Source organism: Berghia stephanieae, chromosome 2 (genome assembly GCF_034508935.2).
Source record: "Berghia stephanieae isolate SIO BIC M18660-M18661 chromosome 2, UCSD_Bste_1.3, whole genome shotgun sequence".
In the NCBI taxonomy this organism is placed as follows: Eukaryota; Metazoa; Mollusca; class Gastropoda; order Nudibranchia; family Aeolidiidae; genus Berghia; species Berghia stephanieae.
This window is the reverse complement of record NC_088361.1, coordinates 11,880,244-11,905,682: the sequence shown is the minus strand read 5'-3', so window position 1 is coordinate 11,905,682 and position 25,439 is coordinate 11,880,244. Positions and strand designations below refer to the sequence as shown.

The 25,439-nt window shown below is 36.3% G+C and overlaps 3 protein-coding genes across 4 annotated transcripts; 1 reads left to right on the top strand and 2 right to left on the bottom strand.

Moving 5' to 3' along the window:
• Positions 1 to 1,695: 1,695 nt before the first annotated feature.
• LOC144964318 (protein O-mannose kinase-like) lies at positions 1,696 to 9,210 on the bottom strand. 2 transcript variants are annotated; one of them, XM_078898418.1, is made up of 3 exons: positions 9,002 to 9,210; positions 7,383 to 7,567; positions 1,696 to 4,132 (listed from the first exon to the last, which is right to left on the bottom strand). In XM_078898418.1, exons 2-3 carry the CDS (start codon positions 7,473 to 7,475, stop codon positions 3,329 to 3,331), a joined length of 897 nt encoding a protein of 298 aa, XP_078754544.1. In that variant the 5' UTR covers positions 7,476 to 7,567; positions 9,002 to 9,210; the 3' UTR covers positions 1,696 to 3,328. The 2 variants fall into 2 exon arrangements, with proteins under 2 accessions (XP_078754544.1, XP_078754545.1); XM_078898419.1 differs by lacking the exon at positions 9,002 to 9,210 and adding an exon at positions 8,862 to 8,934.
• On the top strand, positions 9,205 to 17,786 carry LOC144964319 (large ribosomal subunit protein uL24-like). Its single transcript, XM_078898420.1, has 4 exons — positions 9,205 to 9,301; positions 10,581 to 10,756; positions 16,444 to 16,584; positions 17,620 to 17,786. The coding sequence occupies exons 2-4, from the start codon at positions 10,589 to 10,591 to the stop codon at positions 17,743 to 17,745; spliced, it is 435 nt and encodes a 144-aa protein (XP_078754546.1). The 5' UTR covers positions 9,205 to 9,301; positions 10,581 to 10,588; the 3' UTR covers positions 17,746 to 17,786.
• LOC144966640 (uncharacterized) lies at positions 12,088 to 13,126 on the bottom strand. Its single transcript, XM_078903400.1, has 2 exons — positions 12,157 to 13,126; positions 12,088 to 12,110 (listed from the first exon to the last, which is right to left on the bottom strand). The coding sequence occupies exons 1-2, from the start codon at positions 13,124 to 13,126 to the stop codon at positions 12,088 to 12,090; spliced, it is 993 nt and encodes a 330-aa protein (XP_078759526.1).
• Positions 17,787 to 25,439: the final 7,653 nt, after the last annotated feature.

Sequence of the window (25,439 nt, the reverse complement as noted above, 5' to 3'; positions counted from 1 at the left end):
GTCTTGGAATGAGATTACTTGATTTTTCCTTTCCCTGGACGGACTCTTTGGCTGTGAGGAAAACAGTCTAATGTATAGATAGTATGCGCTTGGCTAAGAAGCTCACAACATTGCCATCCGGAAGTATAACGGACCAACACACAAAACTGTGTGTATCCATGAACGTTTATAGTCAGGTTAATACAGTTCAGTGAGCATTACTCATAAACGCGGATGGCAAAAAACAAGAACAAAGACCTGAGTGACGTCATCTTCGAACTATCTATAGTTATAGTTTTGGAAGATGATATTTTTTCCATGGTTGCAGTTGCAGATCATCTATATTGTGCTTGCGTCTGGATGAGACTTTCAAGTGATCTCAAACCAAGTACACTGATGTTTTGTTTTTGTTTTTAGGTATTTAACGGCGCTTTCAACACTATTTAGGTCATTTAAGCGCCCGTAAGTACACTGAGGGTATGCTCTTGGAATCTACATCTGTTCCCTATTTGTACCATTTCCCTTTGTCTTAGTCTTACTTTTACTCGTGTGCTTGTAATTGTAAATCTATAACTTTTTTACAGTCCCAGTTTCTTCATTTTTACTGACGCTGAAATGACCTGAATGTGTCGCAAGCGCCGCAAAACCCTTAAACACAAACATATGTCTGGCTTAAAAGTGTTTGACTGAAAGGACTCATGAAATTAAACCGGTGTTCATAAATTTTTTTTTTTTTTTTTTTTGGAAATTATTTTGCAAAAATGTTCACTCTATGTCTTAAAATTAATACTGCTGATTTGATGGTTCGATGACACCGTTTTGGGTTTGTTTTTTTTGTTTTTTTCATTTATCTTCACTCACTCATCTATCACATTTGTCAGGGGCTGACATATTGTTATTATTTTATTCCTTTGTTTTAAAACTGAATATAACATGATGTTCACTATTGACTCTCACTTGCTCTCTTACATAATGCTGCTTAGACAATCATATATTATGCAGATGTGTTTACAATTACAAAAGAAAATAATTATTAATCAATTTTAAAAGCGTAATTTTATGAACATTTCTCTCTCCCTTCCGAACACCAACTATCATTGCCAACATTTTAACCTTTTACAGGCAGGGTTTGGTTTGATCTTACCTTAACCTGACATCTTTTCAAGACAGCATAAATAACAGTACAGTGATGTAATTAAGCCCAAGGCACATGGATGTGCTGTTATTAAAAACGGTTAAGTTTGTAGTAATAACGAAAGAATAAATGACATAAATAAATAATGACTGAAAAGGAATTCAACACTGCCGTTAAAGAGTTGAACACTTTTTGTGTGCGAGTATTTCCAGATCTGGGCAGTCCAGGATTTTGAGTACAACAACGTGTTAGTTTGCAACTTGATATATAAGCAAACAGTATTCTATTTGTAACATAGTTCATAGTATAGACCAGTAATGTTTCTTTTCTTTATCTTTGTCTTTAGTCTTATGTCCTCTCAGTGGATCATAATCAGATACAATTATATTACGGTAATTATAGAGTCTGTAGCGACCATAACGCAATGTGAGTGATTGTTTTAAATTTAAAGATGAGAATTTTTATGTTGAATTTTTTGTTGTTATTATTATAATTATATCTATGTTACTCAAATGAATCTCTTACAGATAAAAATAAAGAAAAATACAAACAACTGTCATTCGAATATTTCTCTTTCATTATTTATTTTATTTATGACTTACAAGGAAATAGTTCTTGTTTGGATTTGTTTTGAACCCCAAATTTAGCAATGATTGAGCTACTGGGTCTATGTTAGATATGGTTTAAAGTATTTCTTGAAAAATCAGTGCCCTTTCTAATATAGTAGCAAGCAATTATGTTTGGGTTTTTTTTATGGTTTTACGGCGCTTGTGACACATTTACTTCATTTAGGTCATATCAGCGCCAGTATAAAAAATAAAATGGAATAGTCAAAATATTCTAGATTTACAATCAACGCACCCCAAAAAAGTAAGCCAAGGGGGAATTGGATCAAATAGGGAAAACCAATTGTTATTATCTATTGAACGTTACAAAATCCAGAATAGAGTCTGACTCCATGGGACTCATTATATTAAAGGACTCTTTTTTTTCTAAGGTATTCATTACTTGCGTTTTGACCCACAAAAACCAGCAGAAAGCGCACAGGGTCTTTTTGAGGTGCATGTCAAAATTTAATAATTTGGTCAGACAAATCTCCACCTTAACAACTTTACGACCCCATACAACCAAAATAATATTGATGATGTGATGAAATAGAGTTCAAAATGATCTGAAAATAATGCTGCCTAATAATTCTATTTGGACATATCTCACGAAGAGATAGACATATTCCAGCTAATAAGGCAATGGTGTTATTCTTTACACCAAGCGGACATAACAAACACAAAGGCAGTCGCAAAACAGACATATAGACTTAGACTACGATAAAAGGGGACCTCAAGCCCCTAGATGACACACGCGATCTGAGATGCGAAAAGGATTTAGAACACCTGAGATCCATCACATCAGACCGTCATCAGTGGAAAGAACTCTCTCAACAAATCAGAGAAGCTGACAAAGTGTCCCAGTCCGAACATTAGGAGGCGATCAGCAATAAGTCAAAGTAAGTCAATTCTAAAAGCACAAAACAAAAAACAAAAAAATAAAACACAGAAACTAAAAGGAGACTAAAAAGAAACAGCTGAAGATGGTCAACTTTGGAGGAAACTGAGGGCACGAAACCAGCTGGAGAGAGCTAGAGAATATATCTAAGGAGAGAGCTGGATAGTGAAAAGTTGTTGACAGCATATGCTCCAAGGGGAGCACAAGAAGTTAAGTAAGTAAAACTTAAATGCCATTATGCTTCATCCATTAAAGCCATATTGAGAGTTTTAATAACAATAATAACAATAATAATAATAATAAAATATAGTTACATGATCTTTATTGTCCCAGGAGGCAATTATTATTCTACAGCCCATTAAAAAAAAAAGGAACACACAAAGCACGCACATCACACAAATCCCACCTCTCTCTCTCTCATCTGTATCTATCTCTCTCTTCTGTATCTATCACCTGTGTCTCTCTCTCTCAACTGTACTTATCTATGCTATCTCTCATTCTCTCTCACTCTAAAATGTATCTCTCTCTCTCGTCTATACCTATCACCTGTCTCTCTCATCCTCTCTCTCTTCTCTCAATTATATCTCTCTCTAGACTTCCACACATTTTAGTAAATGATTGATGGTAAAAGAGGCTTATTATTCTTGCCTGCACACTAAAACTAAAAGCGGTTTTCCCTTCATACATAATAGATTCTCAAATATTTTACATCTATAGCATCTCATGGACATGTTTTTCTGATATTTCATTGTTCATATTTAAATTGAATTTTTCCTGTACAGATTTATACACCTGAAGAACTTCACCTGCCGAGGGCCTCAGAAAACCTTGTCCACTTTTGCATTTACTGTTGATGTTAAACAAATTAAGCGATAGTCTATTGGCACCTTTGCCATTTCCAATTAATCTAAGACAAACTTCTGGAACTTTCCAAATATCCACTTTTTCATTATAGCCTGGCATGAGGCTATCATCAAAATCAAAATCATCGTACGGCCATAATTGTTCAGGAGCCACATGTTCTCCGACCAATTCTCGATGTCCACATTTTACGGTATAATTGTTACCTTCATTAAGCACAGGAAGAGCATCCATGTCATTGAGTAAAAGTTTTAAATCATCCGCCAATAAAAACTGACTCAGCAACTTTTCAGGTGTGTTTGAATCACATAGGACACGCGTGCCATCTTTATGAGTGTGAAGTCGGTGTAAAATAGAGACAAAGTCTACACATAAAGAAAATCTAGTGGCCAGAGTGTCCAAGTGTGGTAAGCGGGTCTGAAGAATATCATCCAATTTGTCAGCAGAACCAAACGAATGATATTCTGTGATCAAAATATGTTCTGATTCATTACAAAACCCAATAATTTGAACAATATGCTTTAAAAATTCTTTGTCTCCATTTGCAGAGAAGGTAGTAAACATTTCGAGGTTGGAAACGAAATCACTGGAAAAATTGGGGTTCCTCAATTGACTGACTGCAACACTGTAACCAGCCCACACACCAAGGTTGACCTGAAAATACAAATTTTTATTTTAAAATTTTTACATATTTTAATTTTTTATTTTTAAAAAATATATATTAATTAAATATTAATAGTAAGAATTAAAAATAATAAATTCTATAGTTGATCATAAAAAATAATATTGACAAAAGAGTAGCCTATTGTCGTGATTGAATTGCAAGGGAGAAATATATCAATATCACCAGGAGGTGGATAAATTGTTAATAAAATCAGTAAGATATGAAGTGAGTAGAAAAGTGCCAGAAGACAATAGAGAATAAAAAATTTTTTCGCGGCGGTGGTGGGGTTTGAACCTGCGACCTTATTGGTACGACAACTCCGCCTGGCAGGTGAGAGCGTGGCTCTACCGTGTGAGCTATCCACGAACACAAAATATTCGTTTCAAACTCAAAGTCATTTCTAGATCCCTCTCTCACCCACTTCTTGAGATCGCCGATTCCTTCGCCACCATCGCGAAGTAATTTTGACCAGCAGTTAAGCTTAATAGCCAATATTCTCATCACAAACATATAACATAGAAACGATTGAGACATTGAGTATGCTCCGGTGTATTGGGTGAATTTTTAATTCAGAAAAGTGAGTGGAGCAGGCACTTATGTTGGTAACAACAAGATATGAAGTGAGTAGAAAAGTGCCAGAAGACAATAGAGAATAAAAAATTTTTTCGCGGCGGTGGTGGGGTTTGAACCTGCGACCTTATTGGTACGACAACTCCGCCTGGCAGGTGAGAGCGTGGCTCTACCGTGTGAGCTATCCACGAACACAAAATATTCGTTTCAAACTCAAAGTCATTTCTAGATCCCTCTCTCACCCACTTCTTGAGATCGCCGATTCCTTCGCCACCATCGCGAAGTAATTTTGACCAGCAGTTAAGCTTAATAGCCAATATTCTCATCACAAACATATAACATAGAAACGATTGAGACATTGAGTATGCTCCGGTGTATTGGGTGAATTTTTAATTCAGAAAAGTGAGTGGAGCAGGCACTTATGTTGGTAACAACAAGATATGAAGTGAGTAGAAAAGTGCCAGAAGACAATAGAGAATAAAAAATTTTTTCGCGGCGGTGGTGGGGTTTGAACCTGCGACCTTATTGGTACGACAACTCCGCCTGGCAGGTGAGAGCGTGGCTCTACCGTGTGAGCTATCCACGAACACAAAATATTCGTTTCAAACTCAAAGTCATTTCTAGATCCCTCTCTCACCCACTTCTTGAGATCGCCGATTCCTTCGCCACCATCGCGAAGTAATTTTGACCAGCAGTTAAGCTTAATAGCCAATATTCTCATCACAAACATATAACATAGAAACGATTGAGACATTGAGTATGCTCCGGTGTATTGGGTGAATTATTAATTTTATTCTCTATTGTCTTCTGGCACTTTTCTACTCACTTCATATCTTGTTGTTACCAACATAAGTGCCTGCTCCACTCACTTTTCTGTAATAAAATCAGTGTATCATATACGGAAACAACAATAAAATGAAAGGAAACCAATGGTAAATATGCAAAGCTACACAGCATTGTCAATCTGAATTTCATGGGGACACTCGAAAGAATCTATTTCAAATAAAATGGATGCATTGTCGGCTTTTATTTCTTGTATTTTAAGAAGTTATTAATTGCGGTCGCTACCCATAGTGGGCATGCTTCCTGTCTTTTCTTGGAAATGGGATTACACGGTTTGTCCTGGCCTTGGCTAGAGTCCTTAGCTGAGAGGAAAACAGTCAAGTTTATAGTAATTAGTTTTTGGAGGTGATATATTTTTGTTTGTTTTGAATATCATGTTTTGTATGCATTTGAATTTATTTCTCATGTGTATATATCTTGTGTCTGGATGAGACTGACAGTTAACTCAAACAAAGAACATTGGTCTGTCATCTGCATTTTTCGCCAAATTGGGACCTAAAATTTGCCAAAAGAAACCCCAAAATTTGCCAAGAAATTTGCCAAAAAATTTGCCGAGGAGAACTAAGCGTTTCAGTAAAAATTAACATGCGATACAGAAAAATATATAAATAAAAGACAATTTATTACATTTAAGGAGGCTGCATTTATTAATTTAATGAAATGACTGAATAGCGTTGTTACAAAGATTTTAAAGGATCATTATCCATAGAGTAGCTTCCCTTGGTTTGGGCCCAGGCAAAGCTGCAACATTTCTCAAGTTTTGCACTTTTTTTTTCGTAATTTTCTTTTTTCTTTTTTTTTTTCCCCAAAATTTGCCACGCGATTTGCCAATTTTCCCAAAATTTGCCATGATTTGCCAATTTTGGGAAATTTGCCAAAATTTGCGGATCGCCCTGATATTTGCGGCCGCAAAAAATGCAGATGACAGATTGGTAGCTTGCTCATGGAATCTACATCTGTTCCCTATGCTAACCATTCCCCTATGTATTACCTTTTCTCACATGCTTTCATTGTAAATCTAGATTTCTTTTACTGTCTCATCTACTTCATTTTTACTGGAGCTAAAATGACCTAAAAGTGTCAGAAGCGCCATAAAATCCTTTTAAAAAACAAAACAAAACATGACATAATTGTGGTCATGAATCATTTTGTAAACTCTTGTCTTCAGCTTGGGCGCTGGCATTTAGAAACATGAAATGCTTTTATTTATATCTTCTATCCTTACTTGTATCTACCATATAAAAAATGTGACCCCTCGTCTAAAAATGGTATTAAGTCGGGATGATTAACTCTAGTACCGCATTGGGGTCAACCAGAAATAACGACCGGTTCCCAGTACTTGCCTAGCAAATATAGCGTCACTCGGGTTTGATCGCATCATTTCATACGTCAATAACTAGCTTCATGCTCAACCCAAACAGCTTAAATAAACTGTTTGCTGATTGGCTGAAACTAATAATATCAACCAATCAAACTTCGGCTTTTATTTCATAAAGAACACAATGGAATATTTACTGAATCAAGGTCGGGTCTGTGTTACGTTTCTACAACTGACGCACATGTGACTCGGAAAAGGTGTGTTACATTCAAACGACCGCCACGGTATTGGGGTCGGAATGGTGTGTTACGTTTATACCAGAAATATCATGGTTAAGTTGAGTTTATATGTTTCATAGAAGGGAAGGAATATCATAGTTTATTGTGCTAAATACCAACGTTTCATATTTTTGACCAGTTTAACTATAACTTGACTTTTTAGCATCCCGTCCATCCCAACATAATACCGTTTTGAGACGTTGGGTCACAAATATGATTTTCAGTACATACCATCTTGACAGCTCCATGCCCGAGGACATGGTGTGTTATCTCAACATCACTTCTGATATCTTGACACGTCAGCCAGGAGTGACAGGATACCATACCATAGAGACTGAAGCTTCCATTCTTGCATTCAGGGCGACACTTTGTCACTTTATTTTGCCAATCCTGTACACATGTTTGACCGCCAGTGACTAAGGGAAGGAAAAACAAAGGATCAGTGAACCCATTATCCGTCTCTCTCTCTCTCTCTCTCTCTCTCTCTCTCTCTCTCTCTCTCTCTCTCTCTCTCTCTCTCTCTCTCTCTCTCTTGTTTGTTTTTAAGGGTTTTACGGCACTTGCAACATTAAAGTGATATCAGTGCCAATTAAAAGGAAGAAAATGGGATAGTAAAATGTTCAAGAATTACAATTAAAGCACCCAAGTAAAGGTAAGACGAAGGGGAATTTGTTCAAATAGGAAACAGATGTAGATTCCAAGAGCACACTATCAAAGTACTTAGTCTGAGATCACCTAAAAGTCTCATCCAGACACAAGCACAGGTACCCACTAAGAGGAACACACTCAAATGTTTACAAATAATATATAATATGTAAATAAACATAATACAGTGCATAACAGAGAGATGATTTACAAGGAAAAAATATCATTTCCCAAAACTATCTTTACCTACATATGACTGTTTCCCTCTCAGCAAGGGCATCCGGCCAGAGCCAGGACAAAACCAAATAATCTCATTCCAAGACAAAGACAGGAAGCAAATTGGAAAACAGCTATAAGGGGATAGAAGACACAGTGAGTGCCACCCTGTCCACTTTGGGAGGCCAGTCTCTCTCTCTCTCACTGTTGAGTGCGGATTGGAATATTGCTCAGAGACCGAAATATGACACTGTGACACACACACTTTCACACAGACAACACACACACACACACACACATATTTTGTTTTATTTATGGTGGTTTTTATATGTTATATTATTAGATCAATACATATATATATATATACAATTAAAATAAGTTAAACCGAAATTCAAAGACCTTGATTCTATTTCGCTTTAGGCATACCTGAAAAGGGTATCAGATTTTTGAAGGGTCATTATTGTCCCACTGCCATTATTCCTCTCACTGTCACACACTGCATCATGTTGTGGTTGAGAGAAAGTATATTGTGTGTGTGTGTGTGTGTGTGTGTGTGTTTGGTTGTCATACAAAAATGTTTAAATATAAAACACATAAACTGGTAACTTAATTTCCTATAAGCATGACAACATAAAACTTAAGTATTGTACATCATTTTGTACATCAGCCTAACAAAGGAAGGCAAAGAAATCATCGAAGGTCAACTTGCGCTAATCTGGAGCTTGTGACAAACTGGGCAGCCTCTCACTCTCTGTCTCAGCCTCCGTAGTAATACACTTCCGACATTCTCTCTCTTTCTCTCTTTGATATATATTATTTATTATTACTTTTATTATTTAAGTAACCTACTTCACAGTTGCAGCTCCACCAAACTCTAACCCACTGAGTCACTGGCACTACGATGTACTAGATATGTCTAATGGTGTAATCTCTAACACTAACACTAACAGTAGTTACTAACACACTTCACTTTCACTTTCTTCACTCACCATTTGTCTGGTTGCAGAACACGAAAAGTTCAAAAAGGATTATCAAAATAGACCAAAGGCTAGCCAGCGTTGTTAGATCAAAGCCTGCATATAAACAAATCTATTAATTTATCTATTTACTTTTTTATTTTATCTATTATCTGTCCTTCTTCAAAGTGAAGAGGCTCACTTGGTCCCTGTCTGATCTTGGAACAATAATCCTTCTTTCACTTTCGTTTTCGATTCCAAGTTAAGTCCCTTGGACGGTTTTCCACAACTTCCTGTCTTCCTTTTTACTTCAAATACGGCCATCGATCTCAGGTACTTTTTGTAAACATGACTTTATCAATCAAAATCCTTATTATGTCTTATCATCTGTGTAAAATTGGACGTATTATCATTTTAAAATAACCTTATGTGTGTTTTAAAATCCATTTCCTTTCTCCAAATTGTTGAGAAGGTCATGAAATTGGATGTTTACAAGTCTACACCCTTCTCTATAGTCTGATGAGCGATGTCTGTTCTATTGAGAACTCACAATTGTGTGGTGTTCAAATGAGAATGTCCAATTTATGTTTGCACTGTCCTTCCAAACCTCACAGAAATACGTTACACTGATATTATATCTTACAACTCTATTTCTCAAGTTGAACAAGTGCAGAGTTGCGGGTCGAAAGCGAAAGTAAGAAATCAACAAATCTGAATTCAGTCAACGGTCCACTGTTGATTGCTGTGCAGTGCGAGTCGTGGGATGAATTTGAATTTGATATCGTCTGGGTTTAATAAATGACTATATCAAGATAAATGGCAGAATGCCTATTTGGTGATTGGTGTGTGTGTCAGCACCATGTGTAATGTAGGCTCAGAAGGTCCAGGTCTGAGGTTCGATCCCCAGTCGTTCTACTGATTTTTTGGGATTTTCTTTTTTTATTTCATTTTCTTGTATTTTTCTTTCTTGCACTTGCTTTGTCTGGTACCTTTCATACACGCTTGTTCAGATCTTTATTTAATGTAGGCTTGTTGACTTTGGAGTCTTTCCACAAGTTCCTAGATTCCTAGAAAGTAGCAGTGAATGGCAAAGGTAAATGTCCCACTGGAAAAACAAAGGAACCCCCGTTCCACATCCTATAAAAAAATTCAATGGGAGACCTTCCATAAGCTACTACATCCCAAGTCTTCTTCCGATGTTCTAGAGGGGGTTTGAGAGGGGGGGGGGGAACTTTTTTTTTTTAAGGCTCCCCCCTCCCAAACCCCCTTCTAGAAGTTCTAGTGTAGGGGGTTTGGGGAGGGGGGAGACTTTAAAAAAAAAAAAAAAATTCCCCTTTACTAGAACAAGAATACTTGGGACGTGGTAGCTTATGGAAGGTCTCCCAATTCAATAACGAATCAAAGTCAGTGCTAGAAACTTTTTTACTTTTACTCATTACTCTTTTCCTCCTGATCCTCACCACGCCTCTCCTCTCACTCACACTCTTTCCGCCTCTCCATTTTTTATTTTGCCTTTAATTCTGCTTCAGATTAAGTCAAATGCGTCCTTCGTTGTCATGTTTATTAATTCTTCAACTTGATGTTTCTGACCCAATCATAACTTCTTTTCCAGGCCCCAAGATGAAGTTCAACAAGTCAGTTACATCCTCAAGGAGGAAAAACAGGGCCCGTCACTTCAATGCTCCATCACACATTAGAAGGAAGATCATGAGTTCTCCCCTCTCCAAGGAGCTCCGTGCAAAATACAATTTCAGGAGTATTCCAATCAAGAGAGAGGATGAAGTACAGGTGAGTGGCATTGTGCAGACCTCACGTTTGTACCAATTTAATTGGGATGGTCCTGATTTTTTAAAAAAGAATTTGAAGTCCAGATATTTTTTTTTTTTATGTCCTGGTTTTTTTTTTTAAGGGGAGGTTTCACTGAAATTTCTATTTTTTAAACCAAAGGGGTATATGAACTTTTTAATTGGGTATTATGTACTTCTATATGCATAGTAACATATCCAATGTTGAAAATTTTCAAAAAATGTTATTTTGTATGTTTAAAATAGGATGTTACTATAAATAGTAACACATTTTTTTAGTCATGATTTTAAAGAAACTATTACTTCAACCAATTTCAAACTTGGCTCAAATTAACTTGTAATAATGAAAATTATTGTGACCTAGAATCATGTTGATACATGAAAAATATTCTTTGTAATGAATTTTTTAAAATTTGACCTCTTCAGAGAAATTAAAAATTAGGGGTGGGGCTGCAAACAAATGGTATAAATTTGAAAGTATTGAATAAATCTGCAAAGTGACAGAACAAAATCATTATAATACCATGATTAATGAGTATGCCAAAATTTAGAAAGATTAGATGGATAGTTTTTTAGATATTTGGTCTAAATGCGGAGTGCGAAAATGAAAAATTGCGACAAATCGCACTCAAAGATTTTAACAACACGAAAGAGTGTAAATTCTTACCTTAAAAGCCCCCAGCCACATAAGTATTATCTGATGCTATGTTTACTTGCTGTTTCTGTTGTCTTTTAATTTTTATATCCATTTTTGAATTATAATTTGATTTTTTTTATCCGTTCGAACCCAACCTGCGAAATCCTGAAATGAAAAACCTACCGCACTTTATTCCTAACTTTTCAAAAATACTGATTCTTCCCAATTCCATATCATTGTAAACTACAACAGCATCATTTATAGCAATTTCTAACCTCTCTCTAGCCAAAATGTAGAAAGATTAGATGGAAAGTTCTTTAGATATTTGGTCTAAACCATGTTACGGAGTGCGAAAATGAAAAATTGCGACAAATCGCACTCGAAGATTTTAACAACACGAAAGAGTAAAATCTTACCTTATTATTAAAATCCCCCTGCTAAATAAGTGTTATCTGATGCTATGTTTACTTGCTGTTTCTGCTGTCTTTTAATTTTTATATCCATTTTTGAATTATAATTTGATTTTTTTATCCGTTTCGAATCCAACTTGCGAAATCCTGAAATAGAAAACCTACCACACTTCAATCCTAACTTTTCAAAAATACCGACTCTTCCCAATTCCCCATCATTGTAAACTACAATGGCATCATTTACAGCAATTTCTAACCTCTCTCTTCCTACAAAAACTGATTTTGGGCATCTGTTCCAGATTAAATTGTGGAATGATTCATTATTATTTTGTGTACCTCCATGTAAACATTTCTTTAGCAGCTGGTCATTTGAAAGATCCCTAAATACTGGTTCTATTACACTAATTACAAATTTTGGTAACATGTTTTTATTATCTCCTTTACACCAACTGCCACACAGCTTATGATCCCCTCCTCTATGAAATAAAATTGCCATAATGCTTTTCCTCATCCCCTCTAAGTCACCTGTATTTTTTCTAATTGCTCCTCCATAATGGCCCTGTATTCTTTTGATAGCCTTAGCAGTCAGCCTGCCTGCCCCACCAATACCAGTGTAATGCTTCCCATTCTCTTCATACTTTTTCCCCTTACACTGATTTACTTTATCCATCAAACGCTTTCCCATTCTTTTTTGTACATGTCCACAACATTCTAACTTGACTATTTCTTTACCTTCATAGACATTACTCTCTGCTACAGTCTTGAATGATTTGCTATCACCATCCCCAAGATATTTTGTGTACTGAAGCCCATATTTTTCTGATGACCTTCTAAATATCTTTAGCATTCCATCTGATTCCATACTACCTGCTGTCCCATCATGATTCTTTTGACAGTTATGTGTGGATTTAAATTGTACAAATTCTGAATCTTCCATTCTGGCCTTAGCCTTAGCACATGCATCACAATAATTAGACAATACTTCGACATCTACAACTTTAGCTGGGCCTCTAGGATTTACTGACACTGTGGTGGCAACTCCATTCTTACTTACAAAACCTCTTCTCTGCCATGTACCATCACAAGATACACCTACTTCTTTACTACCATCATTACCATTATATAATTCTTTTGCTGCTTGTTCCATACTTTGCAAAGCTACTTGACTTGTTGCTTCATGAATATTTTTTTTGTACTTAGATGACATATTTGTGGAAACAAAATTAGGCATATTCATATTGGCTAGGAATCTGTTACTTTTATCATTGTTTACACCTATGGCATACATGGAAAACAGGAATCTCATGTTTAGGTTTTCATTTGGTGAAGAATTTAAAGATATTATGTTGTCACAATAGTCACAGGTGAGGTTGATGATAGAAGTGACTCCTTTTAATTGTTCTTTAATTGTGTAAGATGGTTTACAAACTTCACCTCTTTCTCTCTTACTAAATGAACAGCAGAACTTACAAGGAAACTGTGTTATAAAATTTACAAGACTAGTTGCATCAATCAATCTATAACCTTCTAATTCTGAGCTGTCTTCTAATTCCAATTTGTCATTGCCAATTTTGTTTACACTGTCATTCAATTTTAAGACTGATGCTGTTTTATTTTCATTACATTCAGACTGAATCTCATCAGTATTTTCTTCTGTTAATCTAAATTTTGCGTTTGGTTCATTATTCAATGTATACCTATTGCCATGAAATTTTCGTTTTTTAGGCCTGTCTTTTCTTTGATATTTTTTCTTGGAACAGATGCCATCTTTGCTTTCACTTACTTTTAACTTGTCTAACTACGAGTTTATTAGAAAAATTATAACGTAATACTTGTATTTTAATACAGGTTAATTTAATTGATTAAAATTTAAATAGGTTTTGATACTAGTTAGACGTCTACTATAATTCCCCAATACCAAATCTCGAGTCTGTCTAGAATCAACACAATGAAATTGTAAACACTCGCTAACACACTAACCTGTCAATCTAGATTTATGCGAAGTCTTTACTGATATAAATATCACACACTTCACAAAAATATTAAATTAATATTCTTGGATATATTTTCACCACAAATATAAATGAAAAGGTAATCCACTTGTTCAATCTTCACAAACAATTTGGAAAGAAAACACGCTTTGAGATTCTAGAGTTTATATCTGGTGCCTCGACCATGCCGCCATCTTGGATTTACTCAGCCAATCATAAAATAGCTTACAATACTAACTTATGCTGGCAGCCAATCAGAAAGCAGCATACAACCACACATATTTATGATTGTAAAATGACCTTCATTGGTAGAAGATTTATAAAGGAGCCATTCTGATTAGTGCTTAGATGTTGACAAAATCAGATAGAACAGAGATTGACCTTTCGTTTGATATATGGTAACTAGGGACTTTCTACCATGGAGGGCATCGTATCTATGACCCAAACAATCCCAGTTTTGGAAAACTTAGCTCAATGTTTATATTTTTTTGTGTGGGTAGGCCTACAAAATGCCCATTTTAATTAAGAAAACCTTATAATTTCGTCATGATTGTTACAAAATTGTAAAGCTGAATAAATAAAGCTCATATAAAAACCAAAAACAGAAAAATGATTTCCGACCCCTATAATTAGTATTTTTGCAGTGAAACCTCCCCTTAATTGAGCTTTTATATAGCGCAATATCCACTGAGCGTGCTGCTTTACAAGTGGTCCCTGGTCAACAGTAACATTTAACATGTAGGAAAGGACATGGCGCCTTTTATAGGCACTTTGATCAAATTTTCAAGCTCAAAATATCTTGATTTGACTCAGTCAGGGGGATGGGACTTTAAAAAAAAACATAAAATTTGATATCTTATTTGTTTCTCTACGACCTACGGTTCCAGAGTTATTAGTATTTTTCTACTGAAATTTTTTGTCAACTTTACAGAGAGAATCTGTGATCTCGCTGCTGCCTCAAAACCAGCATCTCGCGGCGATCGGGAAATTTTGAGTCTTGCAGTCAACATGGCCCACTTATTGTTTTCAGTAATTTTGTTTCAATTAAAAGATAAATGGCGAGTGTTAGATATCATTTTAAAGGTCAGAAAATAAGCTTTATTTTCATATAAATGTTTCATGTATGGAAATTATGGAAAAAAATTAAGGATAAATGAAAATGGAAAAAAAATATGAGGTTTTTGTCCTAAAAAGTGGGGTTGGTGGCTGGAAAAATAAGATAATGAGCGAGTGTATCAATTTTTATGAAATTTGGCAGAGATATTCTTCAATTAATTGTCTATCGATGTATATAGTATAATTAAAATGTATCCATAATTTAAAAAGTTCTTATAATTCAAAAATTTATAAATTTTTATTACATAAGTTTTCTGAGAAATACAATCAGGAATTGACAATGAAATACACCATTAGAAAGCTTGTTTTGTGCCCTTTATAATGATACAAAAATTAGTCACATAGGTTCACAAATAACGCCATAGTGACCAACACAGTAAAGGGTCAAAAATAAAGTTCCAAAAAACGAGTTTCACCTTACAGTGAGCCTATCGGCGGCCACTGGAGTGGGGTTATCAAAGTGCCTACCTTTTAGGCGATATTACGAAATATTTTTTTTCGGACAGATAAAACGCTGTTAACGGTCAGTACTCATTTTACACCTGATTACGGTGAGAGAATGTGAGTAAAGAGCCTTCTCCAAGGAATCAACTAGGCACTGAGCAAGGCTCGAACCTAGGACCTTCTGATCCGAAAGCAAGTGTCTTACCACTAGACCACATAGCCGTACACAAAAAATGATTATTAGGTGTCTCCCTTAGGCACGATGGTGTCATAGATTATTTTTATTTTCTATCAATATTACTTGGTTGTAAAATACCCATTTTTCACTAATTTATTTGTTCTTGTTTTGACTTGACTTAATCCTCTTCGCTCCTTATGGGACATAGTGCCTCTACAAGCGTCCGCCATCTATTTCTGTTCTTGGCCATCTTCTTGCTAGCCTCCCAGGTGTGGCCTGATATTTTTAGTTCTGACAGTCAATGCCTTGCCTTTCGTGTCCTTTGGGGGACTGGCGGATGACATTGCTTCCCCTGGTCTTCTTAATGTTTGACCGACTCATCTCCATTTCCTCCTCCTGATTTGGGTGTTGATAGGCTCATGGTTTGACCCTCTCCGTATTATGTGTTGGAGATGTGGTCTTGTCATCTGATTTTCAAAATCCTGCTGTTTTGAGGTTGTGTTTTTTCTCTCTTCCCCCCCCCCCCCCCCCCCCCCCCCCCTCTCTGGTCTGATCCTGATTATTGCATACATGTTCATATTCAAGGAAACTGTATTCAAGTGTAGATGCAAATGTTGGAATTATTGAGGAGTATTTGTTGGTTTTTGTTATTTTATTTTAGGACTAGTTGCCATTTAGACGGAAGCCGATATAGTTCTAGTGCTTTCAATTTGTTTTACCAACTCTTGCTTGTTATCTCTTTATATCAGTGGGTGAAGCTTTTAACTTTACCTCCTGCCTTCCTGCATCCATCTTTTTCTTCACCTCCCAGTCCTAATTCCTCTGCCTCAAATGCGTCAAAAGTAAATGTGTTTTCTTCATTTATTTATTCATTCATTTTCCTTCGTATTTCAGGTTGTCCGTGGTCACTACAAGGGACAGCAGGTTGGAAAGGTTGTCCAGGTTTACAGAAAGAAATTTGTTATCTACATTGAACGTATTCAGCGTGAAAAAGCCAACGGTGCCACAGTTCATGTCGGTATTCACCCATCCAAGGTACGTTGAGCATTATTTTGTCAAATCATGGCAGTTTTAAATGTGTGTCATTCTGGGGTTATATTTCCAAAGACTGTCATCACATGTTTATCTTTAGTCTCGCCAACCAAAATGGTTTTATTTAATTGAAGAGAAATGGAAAATTTTTAAAATGTTATTAATGTATGTTTAATCATAGTGTATGTTATGGACTATTTCGTTATCCACTGTGCTCAAACAAAACACATTTTGTGTATATTTAATAAATTTCAAAGTGTATGCAGTCAGAATGATGTCAAGTGTTGTAAGGGTGGTGGTTCATGATTACATGCCACATCCAATACTTAGGTAGTATTGGTGGGTATAGATAGTATGCGCTTGGCTAAGAAGCTCATAACATTGCCATCCGGAAGTATAACGGACCACCACACAAAACTGTGTGTATCCATTTACGTTTATAGTCGGGTTAATACAGTTCAGTGAGCATTATTCACAAACGCGGATGGCAAAAAACAATAACAAAGGCCTGAATGACGTCATCTACTTTCTATCTATATGTGAGACAGTGCATGTTTGGCTGGCCTATTTATTATCACACCAAAAAAAAAAAAATCAAGGAGAGGTAACTGCAAGGGTAGTCATTGTTCTTTTTATTTCGTGATCTGTTTTTTAATTAATTTACGTTAATGTTTGTCCTTTCCTCATATTTTCTGTTACTAGGTGGTGTTGGTGGTGGTTTAAACACATCTTAGCTGATGTGCTTATTTTATTAGTATGAAAAAAAGAAAACTTTCTAACAACTTGGAGCAGTTTTGAAATTACATTTCACTTGCAGTTGGATTTGTAAATGCAACTGATTGGCCAAAGAGAATATCGGAATGGCTGACGTTTATACTCCATTTCTTTTCTTTAAGGTTGGCAGGCATGATAATGTCTGGCTATCCGTTGGTAGGTAACCAATATTTAACTTTGTCATTCATCTATTTCAATGTGTAGACAAGATGTGAAATTAAATTTTACTTTGAAGTTTTACTTTTTCATTTTGTTTGATTCTAGGTAGTCATTGTTAAAATGAAATTGGACAAAGACAGAAAGAAGATCCTTGCAAGGAGAGCTGCAGGAAGGGCACAGGCCTTGGAAAAGAAGGGCAAATACACAGAAGAGACCATGGAGACTTCATAATCCAACACTGCATATTTTAAATAAATGTTATTTAAACCCAATATTTTCTTGTCTTCTTTCTTACAGCATTGTTCAATGGGTGAATCTGGGCTTTAATCATCTCAACCATGGGCATCGCTCTCTCTCTCTCAAAAAGTTGACCATAATATGTTGTCTCACAATACAAATGGTGCCAAAACTATTCATCTGGGTTGGGGTTCCCGGCCTCCCATAGTGGGCAGGGATGTACTTACTGTGTTTTCTATCCACCTATATCTGTTTTCCAATTGCTTTCTGTATTTGTCTTGGAATGAGGTTGTTTAGTTTTGTCCTGACCTTGGCTGTGACTGTGAGGGAAACAAGTGATTGTATAGTTACAGTTTTTGGAGATGGTATTTAATTTCCTCGTAAATCATCTCTCTGTTATGTACTGTTGTTTTTTTTTTAAACATATGATTTGTAAACAATGTATTCCTCTTAGTGGGATCTTGTGCTGGTTTATGGGTGAAACTTATAGTTGATCTCAAACTAAGTACACTGATTGTGCTCTTGGAATCTACGTCTGTTCCCTACTTGAACCAGAATGTTTTTACTATCCAATTTTCTCCCTTTTTACTGGCGCTGATATGACCAAAATGTGTTGCAAGCACCGTAAAACCCTTCAAAGCAAACAAAAACTATTCATGGAAGGATGATTTTTAAAATATTCACTGCTTGTTAGCTGTATTTTACTGCTTTGGTGAATCTTGTCATCCGCCATGATTTTTATCTTTACTGTCTTGTGGAAAGCTATGATAAGTTGTGAATCTGAATAGCCAGGCAGATGATTGCCAAAGGAATTCTGTGGTTTTCCTTCTCTCAACCACCTTGATAAGTCTCCATATGTTCAATGAATATTGACTAAGTGAGGTTCTTAACCTCCCATACTGGACACTTACTGTGTTTGCTATACCCCGATCTGTTTTCTAACTTGATTTCTGTCTTTGCCTTGGCTATGAGGGAAAGTCAAATTCAAATGTATAGTTCTGGTTTTGGGAGATGATTTTTTTGTGTAAATCATCTATCTGTTATGTATTGTTTTATTTGTTGTTTTGAATGTAAAATGTAAGCATTTGACTTTGGTGTTCTTAGTCCGATCTTGTGTCTCGAGTATTCTAGGTAATCTCAAATTGTGTACCTACTTGATGGTATTCTCTTGATATCTATATCTTTGAACCAACTCCTTTTTGTCTTTTTCTTGCTTGACTTTCATTGTAATTTTAGATTTTTTTTTACTATCCCATTTTCTCCCTTTTTTTATGGCGCTGATGTGACCTACACATGTCATATGTAGTTCTTCAGAGCCGATGAGTTTTTCCCGGATTCTGTAATGTGAAACGGACGATAGCAATTACTACTTGCTACCCTTTACTGGGTGGGGATCCTGACCTCCCATAGCGGGCAGGGAGGTACACACTGTGTCTTCTATCCCCTTATATCTGTTTTCCAACATGCTTTCTGTCTTTGTCTTGGAATGAGATTACTTAGTTTTTTTTCTGGCCGTGGTCGGAGTCCTGGCTGGGAAGGAAACAGTCAAATGCATAGTTATTGTTTTGGGAGATGATATTTTTTTCCTTGTAAATCATCTCTCTGTTATGTATTAGTATATTTGTTATTTTTTAATGTATAATGTAAGCATTTGAGTATGTTCCTCTTTGTTGGATTTTGTTCTTGTGTCCGGATGAGACTTATAGGTGATCTCAAACTAAGTACATTGGTGATATGCTCTTGGAATCTACATCTGATCCCTATTTGTTCCCAGTTCCCCTATGTCTTACTTTCTCTTGGATGCTTCAATTGTAATTCTAGAACTTTTGACTATCCCATTTTCTTCCTTTTTACTGGCGCTGATATAACCTAAATGTGTTGCAAGCGCCGTAAAACCCTTAAAAACAAAAACAACTTGCTACCCTTTGGATAGGATGCTAGTCTATTGCAAAGTACTTTCCATCAGATCTAATAGACCCAGCAACCCATTTACTGCTGGGTGGACAGAGGGGTCGAGAAAATCTTGACTGCATCCTGGATCGATCTTGGTCCCTTAGCATGTGAAGCAAGTGCTCTACCATAAAAACAAAACAAGAGTTGTTGCTATAACTGGGCAACCAAAGTTAGCATTGATGGGGGGGGGGGGGGGGGGGGGGGGGGGGGGAGAGAGGATGCTTAGCGCTAACCATTTGCTGTGGCATTTTAGCCAAAGTAGGCTACCTTGGGGAATGGCATCATGCTGCTTTTTGGAATCAATAGAGACAGCCATTACTTGTTTGAAAACTCAGCTTTCCGAGCTTGTCTCTTACTACTGTTTTGCCTGGTTTATAATATAGGCCACAATGTTGGTGTGTTAGGTTACTACCGCACTATCAACTAAACAGTTGATGTCGAGCACATATACCCTACAACCTGGGTGGGGTTCCTGACCTCCCATAGTAGGCAGGGAGGTACTTACACTGTATCTTCTATTTCTATCCCCCTATAAATAGAATGCGCTTGGCCAAGGAGTTCACAACATTGCCATCCGGAAGTATAACGGACCAACACACAAACTCTGTGTAACCATGAACTTTTATAGTCTGGTTAATACAGTTTAGTGAGAACAACTCACAAACACGGATGGCAAAAACAATAACAAAGGCCTGAGTGACGTCATCTGCATACTATCTATATATCTGTTTTCCAACTTGCTTTGTGTTGGAATGAGATTACTTGGTTTTGTCCTGGTCCTCGCCAGATGCTCTGGCTGGGAGGGAAAGTCATATGTATAGTTCGTTTTGGGAGATGATATTGTTTTCCTTGTAAATCATCTCTTTTATTCACTGTATTATTATGTTTTCTTTATATTATGTATGATTTGTAAAACATTTTGAGTGTATTCCTCTTAGTTGGGACCTGTGCTTGTGTCTGGATGAGACTTTTAGTAATCTCAAACTAAGTACTTTGATAGTGTGCTCTTGGATGGAATCTACATGTTTCCTATTTGAACCATTCCCCTGTGTCTTACCTTTTCTTGGGTGCTTTGATTGTAATTCTAGAACTTTATACTACTATCCCATTTTCGATATGACCTCAATGTGTTGCAAGTGTCGTAAAACCCTTAAGACAAAAATTACCCTACCACTACCACACTGTTGAACAACTCGTTTTTTGTACAGTATATGAAGCGAGTTAAGGCCATACTTTGGCTAGCCAGTGCCTCTCTGCCAGCCCATTCCATCCTTTCACTTTCACACATCCAGTGGTGTGAACTTACAAGAGAAAGAGCGATTCGAACAAGAAATTATGCTTTGAACAGAGGTTCTCATTATAACCGAGCTCCATTGTATATCTATGTCAGTAGTCTGCTGAAACAAAAATCCCAAGCTAACACTGCTATGATTTCTGACTGCCAAGAGAGATGCATTCAGATGGTTACTAATTACACAGTAGAACCCATGTATAACAGTAATATATGATAAAGAGAACAAAAATATCACCAAAAAAAAAAATCCATTTGACTGCTTCCCTATCTGAAAAGTCCCATTACTGAACAAGGGTACAGAACCACTTAGTGAGTATGTTTTTTTAAAGGGTTTTACAGTGCTTGCAACACATTTAGGTCATATCAGCGCCAATGAAAAGGAATAGGGGATAGAAGCTAGAAGTACAATTAAACCACCCAGAAAAGGTAAGACTGTTCAACTAGGGAACAGATATAGATTCCAAGAGCACACTATCAGTGTGCTTAGTTTGAGATCACCCAAAGGTCTGTTTTTGTTTTGTTTTTAAGGGTTTTACGGCGCTTGCAACACATTTAGGTTATATCAGCGCCAGTAAAAAGGAAGAAATGGGATAGTAAAAGGTTCTAGAATTACAATTAAAGCACCCAGGAGAAAGGAAGACAAAGGGGAACTGGGAACAAATAGGGATCAGATGCAGATTCCAAGAGCAAACCATCAATGTACTTAGTTTGAGATCACCTATAAGTCTCATCCGGACACAAGCACAAAATCCAACAAAGAGGAATACACTCAAATGCTTACATTATACATTAAAAATAACAAACATAATAATACATAACAGAGAGATGATTTACAAGGAAAAAAATATCATCTCCCAAAACAATAACTATGCATTTGACTGTTTCCCTCCCAGCCAAGGAATTCCAGCCAGGGTCAGGACAAAACCAAGTAATCTCACTCCAAGAAAACGACAGAAAACAATTGGAAAACGGGAATGGTGGGATAGAAGACACAGCATGTATCTCCCTGCCCACTATGGGAGGTCAGGATCCCCACCCAGACCCAAAGGTCTCATCCAGACACAAAAACAAGGTCCCCACAAGGAGGCACACACTCAAATGTTTACAAATCATATTTATGTAGAATAAAGAATATAGTGCACAACAGAGAGACTGAGAGATGATTTCCAAGACAAAAAATTCTACCGATACATTCGACTGCTTCCCTCCCAGTCGAGGTCTAGGACTAAACTTAAGTAATCCCATTCCAAGACAAAGACTGAACGCAACTCGGGGAAAACAAATATAGGGGATAGAAGAAGACATAATAAGTGACCTGCCCACTATGCGAAGTCAGGAATCCCACCCACACTTGGTATGTTCAAATGGTTTTGAGGGATTAAACTTAAAGTTAAAGGCTGTTTTGTTTTTAAGGGTTTTACGGCGTTTACGACTCATTTCAGCGCCAGTAAAAAGGAAGAAAATGGGCTAGTATAAAAGTTCTAGAATTACAATTGAAGCGCCGGAGAAAAATTAAGAGAAAGGGGAATGGTACGAATAGGGAATTGGTGTTGATGCCAAGAGCATACCATCAATGTACAAGTTTGGGATCACCTAAAAGACTAATCTAGTCATGAGCACAAGATCCCGCTTAGAGGAGTACACTCAAATGCTTATAATTATAAATTCAAAACAACAAATATAATACATAACAGAGAGATGATTTACAAGGAAAAAATTATCTCCCAAAAACAATAACTATACATTTCAAGGACTCAGGTCAGGGCTAGGATAAAACCAAGTAATCTCATTCCACCAAGACAGAGAATGAAGGCAAATTGGAAAGCAGCTATAGAGGGATAGAAGACACCGTAAGTATCTCCCTGCCCACTATGGGAGGTCAGGAACTCCACCCACACTTGGTATATTCAAATGGTTTAGAGTTAGAGGGATTAAAGTTAATAAAGGCGATGGGCCGATGACAACCGCCCTTGGACTTACAGGGAAAAGGAGAAATCTGTTTGATGAAGTTGAAGTTAGAGGAAACCCGTGGTGAAATGTACAAAATTATATAAAATGCAAATAAAAACCTGAAAACGATAAAATTAACAAGCGTGATTAAAAAAGATATAATAAGCACCTTTATTCAAAAACAAGAAGCAAAATGAAAATTATAACTAGGGGAGAAATTTTAAAGGTCACTGATGATATAAAGGTGCATTTTTTAACTGTACAAGCATTCAAATGAAAAAGAAAGAAATACTAACATAACATAGTCTCAGTGCTTAGAAAACCTTTTCACTAAATACATAATGATTCTAACACTAACCAGGGATGTCCTTTGTTAAAATCTAAAACTAAAAAAAATCTAAAAGCCTGAAAATTTTTCTCATGAAGAGCTTTATGAAAATATTTCATGCAAAGCTTCTCTTCATCAAATGTTATCACCCTTGGATTATAGAAAAGGACAAATATCCATCTAGCTTCCCCTTAACTGTTGCCTTTTAACAACCAATGATTTCCATCTTTTAAAAAAAATCAACTCACCAATACCAAACATGGTCAACCGGAAAATTTCAAAAAGCCGATTTTCCGGCTTTAGCCGGAAAAAGGACATCCCTGGACAAACACAGAGATACTGATACTGAATATCCATACTGGACGAGATCAATTGTTCACAGAATGGTGGTAGGTGATGTTACAGTAGTCATAATGGTGGTAGGTGATATTACAGTAGTCATATCTTATTTTATCATTAACAGCAGTACGTTACAAAAAAATACTGCCATATGAACAATACAAATATAATGATAGACTTGACAGCATGCTTGAATTACTTTCAATGGTTTATCCCATCACTTACCTGGTTATAACAACAAAACTAACCATGTACATTACTCTGGTATATAAATGTCATACCTTACATTGTGACTTACTGCGTTCTTTTATTTTACTGCCATTTCACATAACGTACAGGCATTCTCATAAAAAAAGTAATCTTTTAAGCTTTTAACAACTATACCTCATTAAGTTGTAACTTGACAGTGATAGCGAAAAGGGAAACACAACATGTAATTGTATGCTATGGCCACTGAAATCAAATCAACATTAGACAACTTGACAGTCAAAAGTTATTAAGTTTGCAGTCCACAGTACAGTATAAATGCCAAAGATAGAGACGATTAGTCAAGTGTGTATATTTTTCAATTTACTTCTTACACTCGATGAGGCTGATCATTACATACGCATAAGGATGCCGAAAATAGAACTGCAGAATGGCATTTTCTGTTGTTTAATTTTTTAATTTTGCCTTAATTTTAATCTGGATGGAGTGTGTCTTCTTACCAAAAGTAGCCAGTGACAATCCACCAGACCACTGTTTAGAAGTAGAAGTGAATACATAGATTTAATTGAAACAATGCAAAGTAAAAACAAAACACACTAATGGATGTTTTGTTTTTTATGTTTTTAAGGGTTTTACGGCGCTTGCAACACATTAAGGTCATATCAGCGCCAGTAAAAAGGAAGAAAATGGGATAGTAAAAAGTTCTAGAATTACAATAAACCATCCAAGAAAAGGGAAGACAAAGGGGAATTGGTTCAAATAAGAAACAGGTGTAGATTCCAAAATCACTCTATCAAAGTACTTAGTTTGAGATCACTAAAAGTCTCATCCAGACACAAGCACAGGTCCCCGCTTAGAGGAACACACTCAAATGTTTTACAAATCATATATAATATAAAGAAAGCATAATACAGTGCATAAGAGAAAGGATTTACAATGAAAAAAATATCATCTCCCAAAACTAACTATACATTCGACTGTTTCCCTCTCAGCCAGGGCATCTGCCCAGGACCAGGACAAAACCAAGTAATATCATTCCAAGACAAAGACAGAAAGCATGTTGGAAAACAGATATAAGGGGATAGAAGACACAGTATGTACCCCCCTGCCCACTATGGGAGGTCAGGAACCCCACCCTGACAGTAATTGATCAAAATATAAAAAAGAAAGAAAGCTGATCACATAATCCAATGTACATTATGCAGAGTCACTGTCATTGTAATTTAATGTACGGCATTGAAAGTCTCCCCTTGCCATACAGATTGAAATACGAAAGGAGAAAGTATGACTGATGAAAAATTATAAGGAATAATATTTAAATTAAATATGTAACAAGTTTCAAAAGAAAAGATTTGTTTGCTTTGTTTTGATAGTTTTACACTAGCGCTTTTGACAATGCTTGGTCATTTCGGTACCAGAAAATGTAAGATGACATGATTAAGGGTAAACGTTAATAGTCGATGATGAAAGAAACGTCCATATCTAGTCTTGAGACAAAATTGAATGCCTCGCTCAGATCGTCAAAACTGTTTGTTTTGTTTTTGTTTTTAAGGGTTTTACGGCGCTTGCAACACATTTAGGTCATATCAGCGCCAGTAAAAAGGAAGAAAATGGATA